The sequence below is a fragment of the Bombyx mandarina genome, chromosome 02, assembly GCF_030267445.1.
Source record: "Bombyx mandarina strain Sakado chromosome 02, ASM3026744v2".
Taxonomy (NCBI): domain Eukaryota; kingdom Metazoa; phylum Arthropoda; class Insecta; order Lepidoptera; family Bombycidae; genus Bombyx; species Bombyx mandarina.
In genome coordinates, this window is record NC_143209.1 from 3,954,755 (window position 1) to 3,975,112 (window position 20,358).

A 20,358-nucleotide genomic window follows, 5' to 3' on the forward strand; every position below is an offset into this window, starting at 1 on the left:
CAGTAATGCGTTTCGGTTTGAAGGGTGGGGCAGCCGTTGTAACTAACTTGAGACCTTAGAACTTATATCTCAAGGTGGGTGGCACATTTACGTTGTGGATGTCTATGGGCTCCAGTAACCACTTAACACCAAGTGGGCTGCGAGCTCGTCCACCCATCTAAGCAATAAAAAAAAAATAAAAAAAATTATTGTTCGAGTAATTCAAACTTCTACTTCTTCAGACCTAAGCCTTCTACCAAATGCAGAGAGGAGGTCTCTTTCATCTATTTCCATTTCTGTGTGCTTAGTGCAAGTTTTTTAACGTTGTTTGTTTGAACTCAAATTTGTATAGAGTCGGAACGTTTGCCGCTAGGGGCGCTGTTCCAACTTCATACAAACTTGATTTAACTTTTACGCTATCGAGAACGTTAAAAAACTCGCACTAAGCACACTAAAGGTCTTTTTTTTTAGGGTATACTCACCCGGTTATTCCTCTCTATTTTTTGTGTACATACAACCATTAACTAATTTTATTTCCCAACTTTAGTACTCAACGAAATGCCAACTTAAAGATGTTTTTTTCTGCCTTCGGCATGGTAATTTAATGAATCTATTACTATAGATGATAGATTACTATACTGGAAATAAATTACTATTTTTAAATATGACTTTGATATTGACTTTCACAGTGTACTTATTATTTATAATTGTTAATGTACTGTAATTTAAAGTTATGTAAGTTATTTATACTACCTATAAATAATAATAATAATAATAATAATAAATATTTACTAACAATCACGCCACGTTAACTGGTCCCGTGGTAAGTTCGTAAAGAACTTGTGTTACAGGTACCAGATAACGGATATAAATGTAATATTTTTATTATACACATACATATATTTAATATACATCCATAACCCTGGAAAATACATATTTATATTTATCATACAAATATCTTCCCTTGGCGGGATTCGAACCCGCGACCCCCTTGTGTAGTGACCATGTCACTTACCACTACACCAGACGGCCGTTACCTATGTACGTAATGTATGTTATTTATAATTGTTAACGTACATAATGTACGTGAAACCTTAATTTTTCTTTATTAGGTTCTAGTAAACATACGTTTTTAATTTTGTAATTTTATAAAAGTTAAGGGGAACGGAACGAAAAGAAGTTTTTTTAATTTCCAGTATATTTCCACTATGATACGTGACTTAATTACGTTTTATATCATCGACTTACCAGCTCATTTTAACTCTATTTCATTTCTTGTTATTATTATCATTCTATTCCATTTTTTTGTCGAATAGGTCATATCTTTTGTTTAGTTTTAAATCGCTCAAAATGTAATGTATGATCGATGTTTCTTTTGTCTCCCAAATTGATGATACAAACAAATAAGAAACAATCAAATGTCAAACATAAATGTCAGTTGTTATCTTCAATTGTATTGTTTCGGGAATTTATAAATCGGAATAGGTAGTTTTATATAATAGAATTTGCCGTCAGATTAATAAAAATAATGCCGGAATTCAACTTATCTGATTCTATAATAACCTCTTTGAATGGTGAGTTTTATTTTGAAACAGGCTAAACAGGTTTAACCGCGAGTGTCGTTACATAATTTATGTTTGGAATATCTATTAAGTTTTATGACATAAACTTTTAATTTTAGAATACCGGTGTCCTATTTAATGTTATTATTGGTACAGTGTCGTAAGGTTGCGTAATTCCATCGGCAAAGAAAAAAACAAAATGAAGTTCGACGATCCCTTCATTTTCGGTATTTAAATAAAAATCGTACAAGATTTGATTTTATAATTTTTTTTTACGTTTTGTTTTCTCAGAAAATGTTTTTGTAACTAACTGGTTGGAGTTTTCGACGAATAATTAATAAAAAAAAACGTGTAGGCCACATTTTCCATTCTATGAAAAAAAAAAACTTTTATGTCTAAATATTTAAATATCATTTAGATCTACCTGCATGAAAATATGAATTGGAAGTTAATCAATAAATGTAATTAAAATCAATTAACATATTATAATATTATACATAAAACATATATTTCAAATATTTTTTCAAATACATATATTTTACTATGACCACAATTATGTACCTAGAATATAAATTATTAATTAAACCTCCAGGGAGTAACGTATTTGTAAGCAAAACTTCTTCCTCTTTGTCTCCAACTTTTAAACTGGTGGTAGGACCTCTTGTGAGCACGGGTGCCTATTTCTGCCGTGAAGCAGTAATGCGTTTATACTTAGACCTTAGAACTTATATCTCAAGATGGGTGGCGCATTTACGTTGTGGATGTCTATGGGCTCCAGTAACCACTTAACACCAGGTGGGCTGTGAGCTCGTCCACCCATCTGAGCAATAAAAAAAAACTTATCCCACTAGGTGGGGTTGGCACAGAGAATTTTCCTATTCCATTCTCTTCTATCAGCCATCATCTCAACACTCACTCCTCTGTATCTCTTAGTCATTCACACACTTCATCCATGTCTTCTTCTATTGACTTCTTGCTCCTCTACCTTGCACTACCATTTCCATTCATCTCCTAGTCACATGCATCTTCTCTCTACGCATCACATGCCCATACCACGCTAACCGTCTACTCTTTAATTTATTAATTACTGGGGCTACTTTCTTTACTTTACTTTGTATTTGTAAGCAAAATGGGGTTTGAAATCACTGATTTGTAAATTTTTGTAAATATGTTTTATGAACCAATATTCTATACATTACAACTAGGAAACTGCATTTTCTTTGTGTGAATACAGTTTTTATATGCATTTGCATTATTTGCATATTTGCATATGTCATTTTTCAGCGTTATATTAAATTTGTGAGCCCCACTACTTACTTTTGGTACTAGAAATTGTTCATCAACAACAACTAGATATAACCATGATCAAATCTCAATGTATATATAAATAAATACAAAAATAAATACAAAGTGAACATAAGTTATTCTAAATATAAAAATGAAGTGACACACACACACAAGACACATATAATTTCTACACAAAAGTAAAGTCAAACCTGGGTAAGTGAGAACTGGATAAGTGAGAAAACTATAAGTGAGAGTAATAGCCAGGACCCGTCATTTTAAGCTCACAAAACCTCTATTAGCGAGAAACAGAAACCTCTGTAAGAGAGAGTTGTTTTTCCCTCATGGACCTCCGTAAGTGGGACTGCTACTTATCTATACCTCTATAAGCGACAGTCAAGCTTTATTTATTAATATTATTTAGGAGGAACAAATGACAAAACAAATTACAAATTTAGCATCTGCTATTTTATGACTCATTCTTAACTTTTGTGGAACTTCCTACATTGTTTTTGTATTGTTTTCTCGTCAATATTGAACCTATTCTATTTCGTAGAACTAAATAACGTTGTTATTTTATCGCATTCTTTTCGAATGGACACGTGTTCCTGTGTACCGTCCTGTTTGTTGGACTTACTCAGTTTATCGTTAATCAATTGTGAAGGGAAATTCTGTTCTGCATCATGTCAAAACGGAAAATTAAAGTACTGTCATTAAGTGATAAACTTAAAATAGTGAATGCGTTTGAATCCGGAAAATCGCGAAATGATATTCAGAGGGAGCATTAGCGAGAAACTCGGGTTAGTGAGAAACCTCTTTAAGCGAGAATGAGATTGTGCTCCCTTGAACTCTCGCTTATCCAGGTTTGACTGTATTACATTTAATATGAATATTAACTTAACCATTAATTTTAAATGTAAATTTTGAAAATACTCTTTTGATTTATGATGTGTTTGAGTGTGCAAAAGAAAATCCATTAAAGACTGGATGGACCATGAAATAACAGTTTTTCGTACTAAATTTGTTAATATAATGTTTTTAAATTACATATGACTGATTTTAGCCCAAGAGCCGTGGCCGGATAATGTGAAACTTTACCAGCCTTATGAAGTTGAGCAGATATTGTTACCTGATAATGCGAGCTGTCTGGCAGTACAGGCATTCCTGAAGGTTTGTTTCGTGAATTTTATTCCAGACTAGCTGACCCGGCAGACTTTGTAGTCCCTCAATCGATAAATAAAAGACTTAAACTTTTGTATAATATAAACTTAAAACAAACAGAAAGAATCCGTCCAAAGAGGGACATATCAAAGGAAAAACAAAATTGTTATTTTTATTCATTTCCAAGCATTTTCATATTTATCTACCCTTTAAACCTTCTCTGGACTTCCACAAATAATTCGAGACCAAAATTAGCCAAATCTGTTCAGCCGTTCTCGAGTTTTAGCGAGACTAACGAACAGCAATTCATTTTTATATATATAGATATAATATTATAAATTAGAAACAAAACAAAATAAAGTTGACGTTTGCTTCAGATGTGTAATCTTCCATTCGAAGTGGAGATGCGCTGGAATGCTGAATTTATGTCTCCATCGGGACGCGTCCCCTTCATCAAGTGCGGTGCTTTTGTCGTATCAGAATTGGAGCCTATCGTTCAGTTTGCCGCGAACAAAGGTGTCACATTGTGTGCTCAACTTTCTACGGAGGAGAAAGCCGAGATGAGAGCATATATGAGCCTCATTACTAATGTTTTGGTTAATGCTGAGGTAAGTTATATTATTAGGAACGACAATTGGTTCAGTATAGTTACCAAAGTACAACCAAAAATGTATTTAACACTTAGAACACTTCACAAACACTTTAAAACTGTCAATTCGCTTCTTCCGCTTTGCTTCAGGTGATCCGTTCGCTGTTTCGCTTCGTGAAGATCCGATTACTAACTGTGTGCCATCTCTGCAACGCTTTTATAGCCGATACCACATCCCTATAATTATCGATATTATTCCGCACATCTCTAGTATTGTGTTTCCGCTATCTGACAACAGATGACGGTGTACTTCTCGAGCGTTCTAGGTGCTACTAGGTTTTTCGATATTCGTTCGACTATTCGGCGATAGATGGCGTTACTCTTACCGGCGTAACATTATTTTTTATATGGATACACTGTTTTTTTTTAATTTTTTTAGTTTAAAATAACTTGGCAACCTTATGACGGTTGATTATTGAATATGGATAAAGTTTTTAAATATATATTTAGCTCTAGATATTACAATTTATTTTATATTTATATTTGGCTCTAGTATTCCTAAGACATGGTGTGAAATGGTTACATGGAAATGAGATACAATACATTCATTGAAGTGGTGGTAGGGCAAATTGCGAGGAAGATGGTGGGTACCACTATCTTGTCTATTTCTGCTGCATGCATTTCAATTTGAGGGATCCGGAGAGTAATGCTATAATACAATTTCGTCTTCCTCGAGTTTTAAATAGACCACAGATGTTTCAAAGTACCTTATAATTTTCAATTTCATGATCCATTTTTTGCACAGTCAAATTTATTTTACAGCTCTACATATCATGGTTGGATAATGACACGTACAACGCGGTGACCAGAGTGAGGAACTCCTCAGTGTACCCATGGCCCTTAGGCTGGTTGCAGACCCGACAGAAACGTAATGCTGTAGCTAAGCGGCTGAAGGCTTTGCATTGGCACGAGAAGAGCCTCGACCAGGTCTTAGCTGACGTAAGTTTTGATAGTATATCGTTGTTTAACACGGTATGACTGTCCTCTGATGGGGCAGTCATACCAGTGTTCTTTCGCTCTAAACAGGAGGGGACTATGTCCAGATTTCTATGGGCATGAGTCATAGCGGTAGGCAGCGGCTTGGCTCTGCCCTGACATTGCTGAGGTCCATGGGCGACGGTAACCACTCACCATCAGATGGGCCATGTGCTCGTCTGCCTACAAGGGCAATTAAAAACCATTAAAAAACGGTCCTTTGTGAGGCTTGTCATGTCTCAAACACACTGCAAAGTCGGATTTTGCCACGAAAAGACCTCAAGCGCACTGGCGGAAAGTCTTAAAAAAATGGTCCGGCAAACAATGTGTTAAAAGAGCAAAAAGTTATAGTTTCATTGATATTGTATGGAGAGACAAGTTCACAGTTTATTTGTAGTAGTAAGCTTTAAAACAGTTTTTTTTATTGCTTAGATGGGTGGACGAGCTCACAGCCCTCCTGGTGTTAAGTGGTTACTGGAGCCCATAGACATCTACAACGTAAATGCGCCACCCACCTTGAGATATAAGTTCTAAGGTCTCAGTATAGTTACAACGGCTGCCCCGCCCTTCAAACCGAAACGCATTACTGCTTCACGGCAGAAATAGCCAGGGCGGTGGTGCCTACCCGCGCGGACTCACAAAAGGTCCTACCACCAGTAATTACGCAAATTATGATTTTGCAGTTACGAAGAGACTGCTCATTTAGTGATTGCATCTGGTTTCCCTGGGCTAAGGCTTTCCCAGTTAAGGAGTATTGATTTTTTTTTCTTACCTAGCTGAGAGCCTTGAGAGGCTATATCGGCGTAACCTTAACTAGTAGATGAGCTCGCGGGGCTCAAACCTGACGACGTTGCTAACACGAACCCTAGCAAGAGCCGTGCCTCGCAGAATCTACCACCGGATCGGAAACGCGACCCACTGAGAAGATTCGGCGAGAAACTCAGTGGGCTGTGTCTGAGGGTTAATTTACTCGTCGAGCCCTTGAACGATGACCGGTGCTTTAGGTACCTAAAAGCACCGTTAGTGGATCGGGAGGATCCGAAATGACGTGTTTGGGGCGACGTCGACTGCTTTCCATTCTTTCCGCAGGATCGTCTATGTAGTTGCCGGCGGCCACGATGAGAGGGTTCTCGTATCGTGCCGCTTTATTGAAATGGCAGGAGTATTACAGTAGCGGCTGGTCCAATATCATGAGCGGAAGCGTTTTTCTCGACTAGAACGGAGCTGGTCCAAGTCACGACAGAGAGTCGGCCGCGTATATATCCGGGAATAGCTTATACAAAAAATGCTTGTTGATTTTCAGGTCGAACAGTGCTGCAACTCTCTGAGTCAAAGATTGGGCGATAAGGACTTCTTCTTCGGGACCACGTGAGTATATTAATGTTTTTATTTTTTGATTTTGGTAGAATTAAGAACCTGTAAATTGCCATTTTGCAGATTAATAAAAAATAAAATTAATATGAATTATCGTAAATTATGATAGTCTGTGATAAATTTAAAAGCTAATTCAAAATGTACTTAACGTTTTTCAACTTGAACCAATGAGAAGAGTCTAGAAGTTCTGTTTCAGAATTTCAGAAAATTTCTCTATTCTAGAATAATCTAAAAATATTTATCTAACCCACATGCCAAAATTGAAATTTATATTACGGGTGGATGTCATTTACTTACACACATTACTTGTGGTAGGACCTCTTGTGAGTCCGCGCGGGTGGGTACCACCACCTTGCCTATTTCTGCCGTGAAGCAGTAATGCGTTTATACTTAGACCTTAGAACTTATATCTCAAGATGGGTGGCGCATTTACGTTGTGGATGTCTATGGGCTCAAGTAACCACTTAACACCAGATGGGCTGTGAGCTCGTCCACCCATTTAAGCAATAAAAAAATGAAAATAAACTTAACACGATACCGTTTGTATTTAATGTCCGGAACCTCTATGTATCTATGGCACCTTTTTCCGGACATTACTTTTACTACGTACCACTTGACTCCCCTCCACGTTCCTTCTAGAACATTTTAATTGGGCTTTTAAATGAGGTTTCGAAGCCATCTCGGGTATGTACACCAGCGAGATAACTATCGGGTTTGATGGTTACCCTTCGAAGGCAATACAAAAAAACTTGCCTATTTTGAAGGTAGTTCGAAGTAATCGAGACTTCATCCTTGGTGATGGTAACCGCTAACCACTTAACACCAGCCGGTCCGTGAGCGTAAATATCCAGCAAGAAATACAGTTGGAGATAGTACTATTTTTCCAACTGGAAAGGCAAACGTATCATACCATACAGCCTAATCTTGAGGCTGTATGGTATGATACCTTCCCGAGAAGTTACGTCCAGTGGCTTTGTTTCATTTTCCCATATTTCTGCAATTTCAAAGATATTAAACAGTTAATAAATCACCTCAGTTATTACACATTTGAACACTAAATAGACAAAATAAAATAATTCACACACTTCGCTCCTCGCGTTCCCGCTAAAAACTCCGCAAGATATACAGTGTATACGGTTTTTTTTTTCGTGCTTAATCTGGCCTTAGTGGCCATTCCAGCGCAACCAAGCGACGTGTATACAGAAATATACAGAACCACCCCCCTCCCTTTTCCAGTCCGACTCCCATAGACGCTCTTGTTTCCGGTCACGTGCGAGCTTTGCTGTCCGCCTCCGGTCCAAAGTCCACGTGCATTATCAAACCCATAACCAGTACGTTGTTGAGACACGTCGTTCGGGTCGTGAACTTCACCAACATGATGTTGACGGTTCGTTTTTTGTGTTATCGTTGTTTTAATGTATAAGGTACATTACCGTTATTATCATTATCATTAGCATTATCATTATTATTGTCATTGTCATTGTCATTGTCATTATGATTATCATTATCATTATCATTATCAATATTTATAGGTTACCCCTTTCTCGGTTCAGTCTGTCGACAGAGCCGGTAGAACTGTATATACGGGCTTTTGACCAAGTAACTAGATGATGACCGAGCTTTGTTCGGTTTTTTTTTTGATAACGCCATCTTGTGTCTTTAAGGCGGTTAGTTGCCCTCAATTAAGAAAAATAGTATTATTATTCGCCAATAGATGTCGGGAATAGTTGACTATTGAAAACACGAATAAAACAACATTTTCTGAATATAAATCGTAGCTAGATCGATTTATCGCCCCCGAAAACCCCTGTATACTAAATTTTATGAAAATCGTTGGAGCCGTTTCCGAGATTCAGATTATACAAGTATATATTATTTTGTAGGCAGCGGCTTGGCTCTGCCCCTGGCATTGCTGAAGTCCATGGGCGACGGTAACCACTCACCATCAGGTGGGCCGTATGCCCGTCTGCCTACAAAGGCAATAAAAAAAAAAAAAAAAAATATTAATATACAAGAATTGCTCGTTTAAAGGTATAAGGTATATGGACAAGTAATATACAGTAGCTATGAATTAATATACTAGTTTTTATTACGTGTAGTAAGTAAGCTTGGTTTTCTACAAGCTGCAGGAACTTTCTCACTATTCTGCATGTATTTAGTATATCATTATCATTACCGTTATCCTTACTGGTGGAAGGACCTTTTGTGAGTCCGCACGGGTAGGAACCTGCCTATTTCTGCTGTGAAGCAGTAATGCGTTTCGGTTTGTAGGGTGGGGCAACCGTTGTATATACTTAAGACCTTAGAACTCATATCTCATGCTATGTGGCGACATTTACGTTGTAGATGTCTATGGGCTCCAGTAACTACTTAACACCAGTTGGGCTGTGAGCTCACGAATATTTACCAATTTTTTTTTCTTCATATTTCCTACACGACCCTAGGGAGACACCCATAGACACAACCCACTGAGTTTCTCGCCGGATCTTCTCCATGGGTGGCGTTTCCGATCCAATGGTAAATTCTGCGAAGCACGGCTCTTGCCAGTGTTAGCAACACTCCCGGTTTGAGCCCCGTGAGCTCACCCACTAGTTCGGTGAATCTAGAATAACCCCTCGAAGTTACTGGAATAGATAGGGAAAAAAAGTCAAGTACCCACCCATTTCATCCTGTATAAACTTTTTTTTTAATCGTCGATCAGCCTCAAGATGAGTATTTAATTACCCAAGCGTTCCAAGTGACGAGCCGACGTTTATCTCCCAATCGTACAGCATCCGAAAGAAGCACGCGAATGAAACGATCCAAAATGAGCATTCTGAATCCGACACGAGATCCGATACAGTATAACGGTAGAGATGTTTTCGGTAAGATATTTGTTGGACCTTGCTTTGGTTTGATCCCTTTAAAAGAGAAATGAGCTTAGGAGGTATACAATGAAAGGGAAGATCTTCCACCGAGCCGGTGATATTGTTTGGCAGACCGACGGCAGTGTTGCCAACCCCGAGAATATAAAAAACAACTGCTGACCAATAAAAAAAATAGCGAGAAAACAGTAGGTTAAGTAAGACAGGCAGGCAGATTTCATACTACCCTCATATAATTAAAACGGTCATCTAATTTTGTTAGTTACCAGGATTCACATACATTGTTATATTATAATATTTTTCAAAACATAATAAAAAACGAATTCAAAGTAAACTTATTTTCCACTTGAATCCTCAGTTGCCTCATCTTCAGTGTGGTTTCAGACTCTTTTTCCTTTTTAAAATCATACATATTTTTGTTAAATTTCTTCATATTATGCTTTCTGTGGCTTCAAATGAGTAGCAATCGGTTATTTTGGATTTAGTGTAGATCTAGATTTTGCAAAGTGTAATAAGTGTCACTGAGCGCTAATTGAAAAACAGCAAATAATAGGAATGAAACAGAAAAAGGGGCATAAAGTGAAAACGGCTAGTCTACTGTTAAAACAGTAAGGTTGGTAATACTGACCGACGGTCCGAATGTTGTTGTTCGGAACTTGTATATGAGTCGACTATTATCAAAGCCGGCAATCTGACTTTTGGACAATGATTGGTAAATCAGAAAAACGAATTATCGACTTTGTATTCCATTGGCAGTCACAAAACTCTTCGGAACGACATCTTAGATAAATAACAGGTTAACTATTAACCTTTATTTAATGCAGGTTTTGAACCGTATTCTTTGAAGGAGACGATTATATTCAAATCAATCTGAATTGACATATCAATAAAAAAAATTTGTCCAAATGCACAGATTGCCACCTTTGATAATAGACGACTCATATATGCAAGCTTATCCTGATAATGTCGTAAGCGGGATTCAGGCATCTGTCAAATATTTTGCGTTGTATGATTTCTACCCGCCACAAGCTCATTGCATTCAAAATCTCCCCCAACCGAAACTCGGCTGAACGCGATTTCGTTTTGTATGACGTCATTTGTGGTCAAAATAAACAATGGTCTAACATTGAGCACGTGTAAGATCATTGTGATTACTATTTAGCCTGATTTGAAGTGATGCTAGAATTCTTTTAGTAATTTAACAGGATACAGAATAATGTTATATTTGTAGAAATGCCGACAGTAAATTGTGATCTATTTCTTCATTTCCCTCAAAGCCGTTTATCTGGGAAGCCATACTTTATAACATTGTAGTAGAGTATGATTCAACATAATCTGTCGCCAATATTAATGATGGAACTCTCCCAAATCTATTCTTAGCCTCTGAGCGAATTGATGTCACATTAGGGTTTGTGGCTTCTATTCAACCCCGATAATTTATCTATATATCGAAGGGTGAAAAACTATTTGTTGTAAACGACATTTCACTTAATAATAATAATAATAATAAAAAGCCTTTTATTTCGTACAAGTGATATAAAAAGTGACATAAAAACAAAACTTAATGCAATTCTTAACTAATAAATAATGTATCTGTTGAATAATATTAGGTATTATTTCCCACTTGCAAGAACCCCTCCTCGGGTAAAGGCTTCCTCCAAGGATAGCCAATCTTCTCTGGATTGCGCAATTTTAACCCAGTTTGTAGTTCACTTAATACGCGACATTTATTTTTGCAATTAAAGATCCGTTTTTTTGGTATTAGCATCAACTGTTCGATGTTTTTAATTGAACTTCAATTAAGTTTACCCCATTCGAATAGTTGAAGAAGTTTTTTTGTTATGATATTCTCTATCCAAATTTTAAAAATTTAAATAGTTTTCCTGTTTGAAAATTTAAATAGTTTTCCTGTTTGAAATTGAAAAAATGTGATTTAAACCAAATAGCCCATAGCAGTGCTCGATATTGTTTCTTGTTACAAAAGATCAGTAGCATTAGTTTAATTGGTATCCGTATATTGAATTTAACAGTCGGGCAGACTGATGGGAGTCTTCTGACTTATAGGATTACGTATGCTCACACATTTTAAACTATATCGTATATTATTTATTTATTTAAGGATTACCGACAGGGTTTATAGTAAGACCAAATATGTCAAGGTTTTCAACTTTTCTAACTAGATTATTATAAATGCCTTTTAAAACAGGTTTCAAGCCGTTTGCTTCGAAGCAAATAATCATATTGACTTCGAAGGGGGGAGATATATCGTTCGAAAACAGCGGTCGAAAATCTAATAATAAATTGAATATCGATAAGGAAACTTACAAATACATAATCGATTTGATCGACGAACTATTCGATAAAGTCGACGAAGCGATCCTTGATAGTTACGCGGAGACGGATTTGGAGAGAAACGATTTTGAGATAATAGCGTTCCCCGGCGACGTTGTTTGTAACGATACGAAAGTTAACGATTACTTGGATACGATAGACGAAATCGATAATGCCGATACGACGATTTCGATCGATACCGAGGAAATTCTCAACGACAATGACAGCGACGGTCTGGTTGTCAATAAAATGCTGGGCCAAGAAAACGTATTGGGCACTTTTGACAATGACTTTAGGTAAAAAAAATTCTGTTAAATAATTTTGTATATATTTTAAAATGCACAAAGCCGTGGATCTAGTAAATGCTGAATGACGTAGATTATGAGAATATAAATATCATGGTCCAAATTTTGTTTTTTAGTAATGGTTGGTTTTAAATGTAATTAGAAGGGTTAGGTTTATTAGGGACACGAGCTCGAAATCTCATATGAAAAATAACGATTGCACCACCCTTGTAAAGTGTAAAGTATAAACCGTTATAATTCGGTAGGGAGGGTAGTTGAAAAAAATCGAGGCGAATTGGGGCTTGTGACGTCACTGCGGCGTAATAATTCGTTTGTGCTAGAGACAGAGCCTATCTTGTTGCAGACCTGTTTAAAATATTAGTTGCCATACATCAAACAACTTTTTTTTTTCTTCCTACCTATGCAGATGCCTTGAAAGCCTATTTTAGCTTCTCCTTGACGTGTAGGTGAGCTCACGGGGCTCAAACCGGAATTAAAAAACATACGTCATTAGTAGTACTTACTAGCAGTAGCGTAACTGGATTAGCTCCTTAGGCTATCAGCGAATAGGTAGGGAAAAAAAAAGTTGCACTATTTAAGTAATTTTGTTTGTGACCTCATCGTGTCCACCGAAGCTTGTGTCGACTAGCAAGCAAACTGAACTTACTGTTTGATAATGAACACAATTAATAAACGCCACATTACAGTATACTCTAGCAATATATAGTAAAATGTGTAATTTTGTATTTACTTTTAAATACATACATATTTAGAATTTGTTTTTGAAGTGAAACTTCTTTAGAATCGTTGTGATTTCAAACTCGATGAAACGAAAAAATAAGTCCATAGAGAGACAAACACATAAATGTATAGGATTCGGCCGGCGAGAGAATGAGATAGAACACATTAGACGTGAAGTTAAAATATCAATTCACAGAGGGCGCTACCTCATACTATAGAAGATGATTTACAATGACAAAATTTTACATATACTTAGACATTTAGGACGATTGTTTTTTTAATTTTTGAAGGTTTCACTTCTACGACGTGTGAATTGTACACATGTTTTTTTTGTTTTTGTTTTTTGATTTCTGAACAATTAGTCAAAATGAAAATGACCAAGGAGTGTTTGAGTCGTCGAGCGGGAGCCGCAATCGAATCACCGATAGTTGTTCGAAGTGTAATTCCCAAAGCGTCGCTGTGTCGAGAGGTTCAAATTTTTTTTTTTTTACGAGTAGTTATGTGTATTTTTCTGTTGACGTAAATTCCCAGGGCCTAACGAAAAAAAAAACGTCTCAATATTTACTTGAGGCAGAGGGATTAAAATTATGGAGGGCAGAGGTAAGGAGAACCGTCTCTGTGTGCGAAAAAGTGTCCGTTAAAATCTGCTAAATAAGGGCGGCGCGGCGGCGCTACAGTAGCAACCGGGGGAAAATTTAAAAAAAGGCGTTGAAAGTTATTAGAATAAGACAGAGAAATAAAAAAAGACGAAAGAACTGTAAGCACTGTGGTGGGTAGCCATCATACAACGCAAGATAATTGACAGATGCCTGAATCTCGCTTACGACATTATCAAGATAAGCTTGCATATATACAAGTTCCGAACAACAACATTCGGACCATAGATTATACACTTAATATATTTGAGATAGATGCGCAACTCTCATTTTTATTTTTGCTTTAGTTAGAGCCCAGGACAGCAGGCGTCGCTGCTGTCGATTATTAATCTCCCTACCCCCCACCAGGTGGCTTTTTTAGTAATTTTAATATTTTTTATAATTAACTCTCTTTATGAAAAAATCTTATCGTTTAGAATCGCTGAAATTCCCGGTAGTACTTATGAAATATTAAAGAACGTTTGATTGTGTTCAGCATTCTAATCGATAAGACCTTTTCATACAGAGAGAAAACAGTTTTTTTAAATAAAAAGCTGTAATTCTCTGTAAGCTATTTAATTTCCCTATATTACAAACAATTTACTGTTAAAAGATAGTATGAACGTACAATTGTATAAAATTTCGAATAACAATAACTCCTCTAGATTAATCCTACTAGAGTACTTAATAACATTAAATCGAAAGTTATCTAAAAGTTAATTAAGTCTAGATAATCAAATCATTCAATGTCACTTAAGTCATTTGTGCGAAATATAAACATGTCAGCTTTCCATTACAAACATAGTAGACAATTTGAATTAAATTTAATAAATTTGTTTCTTAACTATAGCAGTTCTTGCTTAAAGTTGATCGTGACAGATCATGACCTTGTATGAAAATATTACATCTATAAACACTACCTATGCTTCGTCATACAATAATTGTCATTTATACTAGCATTGTAGAGATAATACACACACTAAAGTGAATACTAAATTATTCTTAGCATTCTTATAAACATTTAGAAATTTAAGAAACGATTAACCCACAATCATGTTCATAACATGTGACATTTTGTTCTGCACAAACGTTTTATTACATGATTTGAAAAACAAAAAATGTTTAAAAAATGTAATGATGATTTAAAGTACTCTTAAATATTGATAGTTTGTACTTAATGACGCTTATAGTAATCTTAGACATGATTACATTTTTTTTCTTCTTCTCAGTCGTGTCACTCTTGACAGAGTGGTCGTGATCGTCATGTAGTGTTGGAAGGGGCAGACTTGATGCGTCTCACGATGTCGCGCCATCTCCATGATTACATTAGTTATACTTTTATTCCCTATCTAAATTATTTCTATTCTGACGTTTCTGATGCTTTAGCTTTGGTAATACTAGATGAAACAAACAGCAGATTGAAAGAAAATCATCTTAAAGTTAATTACATTCATTACAAACCATTAGTTTACATTTTGTTAAAAAAGAAACTGGTGTTCGTTACATGCAAATGAATTATAAACATACACATGCAAACATAAAATGTAAATTTATCTTTTAATCCAAATTAAATGTACACTAATATTACATCTAAATAATAGAAAGGGTTTCGAAAATTTTTATTGCACTCAACAGCAGACGAGCACGCAACCCGGCCCGTGATAAGTGGTCACCAGTGCTTATAAACTTCAGCAGTGCCATAGGGGTTGCTGTCTATCACTTAAGTTTTAATAAATTATTAATATACTCAGTCACAAGCATATTGATTTCACATAATGAAAATGTAAGAAACATAATCATGTTTGGGCATTTTCATTTATATCTGCTCATACAGAAAACACAACTTAGCAAATATATTCCACAGTAAATCTAAATAATTGCAAATAATGCTTTTAAAGACCGTTGACTTTTGATCATTAATTAAAATCATCTTCTCGTAGAATTTACAAAAGGTTATTTACAAAAATTTATATCAGTATTTTCATATATTACTAACTTACTAATTACAACTATTCAAACGTAATACTATAACTATAAGAACTAAACAACCTATTTTAAAACAAAATTGGCATCAATTTAGTTCTTATGAACTATTTCAATTATTAATTTATCAATTATAAACATATTTAAAAAAAATTAAGATCCCTTGAGAGTTCACGTTCCTTGCTGAATCAGTTTCTCTTCTGAAACGGAGAAACAAAGTATCTTAAGTATGTAACAAATATTGAAAAAATACGACCATGAAAAATTTAGTGTTAATGTAATCTTACTTACAAATTAATATATTACATAACACGTTCTGGTTCAAATATAGTGCATCAATATTTTCATGTTTCAGACATTTTAGTGCTCCTTATAATTTTTCCATAAAATTTTGTCATTATCGAACCTTTGTCTACAAAAATAAAAACATTATTTTATATTGGGTAGAAGGATGAACGTGGTCACAGGCCACTTGGTGTAACTTAGTTATCAAACACCAGGAAACAAAACGTGAATGCCATCATCTAACTTTGGATGTGAGATCAATTGTGCTGTATTTTATTTAAACAGGAAAGCATGACTGATTGATCATTCCAAAAAACTAGTTCGGGCCCACTTGACAATAAGCATATAATACGCTGAGTTGCAAAACATAAATACTTCCACCCACTCGAGACAATTTTATTATCTGAGGTGTGTGTGTGATAGTACGAGACTTAATACCGACTGTTTTGATCAAAACTTAACATATATGATAGCTAGGCAGCAGAAATAGGAAGGACCATTAGTTGGTGCTAATTCATTTAATTATATTATGAATAATAATTATGTTAGCAAATAATATACCGGGAAAATAGTGTAAACTCACCGTTATCAAGGCATCCGAAATAGCATTTCATTTTCGATCTTCGAGGCATGCTGATTTTTAATAATAAACATTCTGTAAGAAATGAAAATAGTTACACAGGCTTACGAAACGCTAACGAAGAAAAAAGTATTGGAGCCAAGTTATACCTAAAGAGAATTCAAAACAGAGTTTCTCAATGTCTAATCGTCTAATATTCTCATAAAGCTAAAAGTTGCTCTAAATTAATACTACAACGTAAAATAACTCACACCAAAACCAAAAAAAAACGATTTAAAAAATTAAATCGTTACGACATTTTGAAAACTTTTTTTTTTTTTTTTGAGATTGTTTTACGGCCCTGGAATTTTGAAAACTTCAAAGCAGTGTTTCCACTTACGTTTTTTTTAACACATTTTACCCTAGTTTCTTTTGAATTTACCCTAAAATTTCCTAGACAACTTTCATAAATCCTTTATATGAGTCGACTATTATCAAAGCCGGCAATCTGACTTTTGGACAATGATTGGTAAATCAGAAAAACGAATTATTGACTTTATATTCCATTGGCAGTCACAAAACTCTTCGGAACGACATCTTAGATAAATAACAGGTTAACTATTAACCTTTATTTAATGCAGGTTTTGAACCGTATTCTTTGAAGGAGACAATTATATTCAAATAAATCTGTATTGACATATCAATAAAATTTTTTTGTCCAAATGCACAGATTGCCACCTTTGATAATAGACGACTCATATAGAAAGCGTAAATAAAATACAGAAAATAAACCACAGCATATTATTTAATGTAGGTAAATAATATAAACGCCCCCAGAAGATTATAGATCTATAGGATTAGAATTTTCAAGGAAGTCGACGCATTGCTTTTATATTCTTTTGCTGCACAACCTAACACTGTTCGGTTCTAAAATTGAGCAATTGTTTGCTGGCAAAGTTGGGAACTTTCTATGAAGCAAGCCGTTCAGGGTTTCATTAGAAAGCCTGTTTCTTTTGTCAGTTTTTAAATTTGAGAACACTGAATAATCTTTCCACCTCAGTCTTTGAAGAAGGAACTGCTAGCAAAAGTGAAATGACAATTACAAGGTTTTCGTAAATGAAATTACCATGATAATCTTTCATGGTACATGAAGTACCTGTATATTACAATACAAGTAAGTTCTGGTGACATCAACGAAAATAGGTAAATAAAAATTTGGCGGATTATACTTATTGGGATTCTGGGGAATCCCTAAGAAAAAGCAGTGGCTTAATCTATGATTTACTTTACTAGAGGGTTACTGTTGAATCAAACCTTTATAGTTTTTATACACAACTCTGTTTTATTCTTTTACTTGTCAACTCGACTTAATGTCATTCTCTCTCCATAAAATAAAATGTTCATTGTTTTACTTTAATTATCGTTTATTTTAAAATTCACAACAGTTACTAGTATAGGCTTTGCTTTTTACCCCGAAATATCCTAAATCCTGGTATTTTTTAAATTGTCTTTATCATCCAAAATATCAGCTATTTTTCCCTAAAAAAGGGAGAATTCCCTAAAAGTGGAAGCACTGCTTCAAAGTACGCTACATTTTTTATTGAGTCAGAACTCATATCTGCCATCTAGTGAGTTTATTAGATCATTAATGCCTAAAAGTTACAAAAATGACGTCGCCACAGGAGTAAGATGACGCTAGTTGTATGTTATTTTCCTTTGTATGGGAGTTGCACCCCCCTGATTCGGACCGTCGGTCTACCGAGCTAATATCACCCGCTCGGTGGAAGATCTTTCCTTCCGTCGTTTATTTCCCAAAAGCACTACAAAACCACAAAAAGTATTTTATTTAAAGCTGATAAGAAAATGCAATCGATGTCTCCACGTTTTACCACAACAATAATTTTAGGTTATATTGACGAAATTAGTCTGGACTATATAAACATGTCTTGTATATTACACTAATACTAACTACTCTAGTCATTAAATATATTAAATTTCTTAACTCAGCATACTTCAATCAGTCAACAACAGCTCGATTCATATCCATACCCTGTACCTATGCTAGCGCCATTCTGTAGGATTTTTGAACTGTTATTTAGTGTTGAAAGAGGGACAATTTTTCAAGCTTCTCCCATATGAGACGGTTCTCCTTACCTCTACCCTCCATAATCAAAATGTATTGGTTCAGAATTAAAAAAAAAAGGGACGCCACTTATTCTTTTTAGCCAGTACACGTTGTTAGATTATAATTATTGTACGCAGCTATAGACTTTAGATCAGGAAGTAGTAATAATTAATACGAGACATTGTCAGGTTCAGAAAAGACGTTCAGAATACCTAGCAAAGAAGAGATTAGCGTTGAAAGTCTATTGAAATGTCTCCGCGAGAGAAATGCGGCCTCAAGTAACTACACCATTGTGGATGTGGATTAAATAAAAACAAAAAAATTAAAAACTTTTTTATAACTTGTTTTGAATTGGCGGAATAAAATGGCATGCAATAGTTTAGTGTTTTATTTGTTTGGTGTTCGGTGTTCTGCAAAATGGTAATTTTATTTATGTTATTATAATTTTCATATATATTTGGGTGGTAGTAACAAATTCATCATGTATGTAATCTATAAAAAAATATGTTGAATATCATCTTATTGGCTATGTTATTGATTGATTCGGTGGTGCAGTGGTTAGCGGCACTGACTATTGCGCTGAGGGTCGTGGGTTCGATTCCCACGTCGGATAAACATTCGTGTGATGAATAGATTTGTTTGCTCTTTATCTGGGTGCTTATTATCTATATATTTATATATTTAAGCGTTTTATAAATAGGTTTGTCAGTCTCCGGTACCCATAATTTTTTTATTGCTTCGATGAGTGGACGAGCTCACGGCCCACCTGGTGTTAAGTGGTTACCGGCCCATAGACGTCTACAACGTAAATGCCGCCACCCACCTTGAGACATGAGTTCTAAGTCTCAGTTTGTACAGTATAACGGCTGCCCCACCCTTCAGACCGAAACGCATTACTGCTTCACGGCTGAAATAGGCAGGGTGAAGGTACCTACCCGTGCGGACTCCCAAGAGGTCCTACCACCAGTAGAAGCTTAAATGGTCATTGTGAAGAGTCTTCAAATCAAATCATTTTTTTATTCAACATAAATGAAAGTACATACTTGTTGAACGTCAAAAATAACTACCGCCAATTCACAAAAACTAGCCTCCGTCCTGAGAAGAACGCGCAAGAAACTCAGCGGGCATCATTTTTTTTTTAATATTAGATTTTTTTTAAATATTCATTTTTACAAGTTGGTATTCAGGTATTCAGAAATATGAATAGATCACAGATTGGATCTTGTAAACCTTAAAACGAGTTCTCTTCCTACAGCCCAACGGAACTGGACGCTTTGATATTCGGTCACGTCTTCACGATCATCACGACCCGTCTCCCGTGCAGGAGGCTGGCAGAGACCGTCCGTAGGCACGAAACTCTCGTGTCTCTCGCGAAGAGAATCGACGAGAGATACTTCAAGAGGCCATAGCGTGAGGTTTTCAAGGACATCTCCACTGTATTTAAGAGTCCTTGAAATCTACCTTCCCTCATTGTTGGTCTGTGTGTGTGCGTGCGTGACTGTTGTATTGTACAGTATACATAGCTTGTTAACTATAAGAAATAAGACCGGCAATGTATGTCGAATGC

At 35.6% G+C, this 20,358-nt stretch overlaps 1 protein-coding gene and 1 long non-coding RNA gene across 2 annotated transcripts; one reads left to right on the forward strand and one right to left on the reverse strand.

Moving 5' to 3' along the window:
* The first annotated feature begins 1,392 nt into the window (after positions 1–1,392).
* Positions 1,393–19,171, forward strand: LOC114241952 (uncharacterized). The gene is made up of 10 exons (XM_089735538.1): positions 1,393–1,553; positions 3,889–3,995; positions 4,364–4,594; positions 5,398–5,574; positions 6,914–6,978; positions 8,221–8,371; positions 9,686–9,848; positions 12,055–12,475; positions 13,567–13,673; positions 18,980–19,171. Exons 1-10 carry the CDS (start codon positions 1,508–1,510, stop codon positions 19,096–19,098), a joined length of 1,587 nt encoding a protein of 528 aa, XP_089591664.1. The 5' UTR covers positions 1,393–1,507; the 3' UTR covers positions 19,099–19,171.
* Positions 15,793–16,794, reverse strand: LOC149503402 (uncharacterized). Its single transcript, XR_016324736.1, has 3 exons — positions 16,691–16,794; positions 16,114–16,234; positions 15,793–16,022 (listed from the first exon to the last, which is right to left on the reverse strand). It is a non-coding gene; the product is annotated as an uncharacterized LOC149503402 (long non-coding RNA).
* Positions 19,172–20,358: the final 1,187 nt, after the last annotated feature.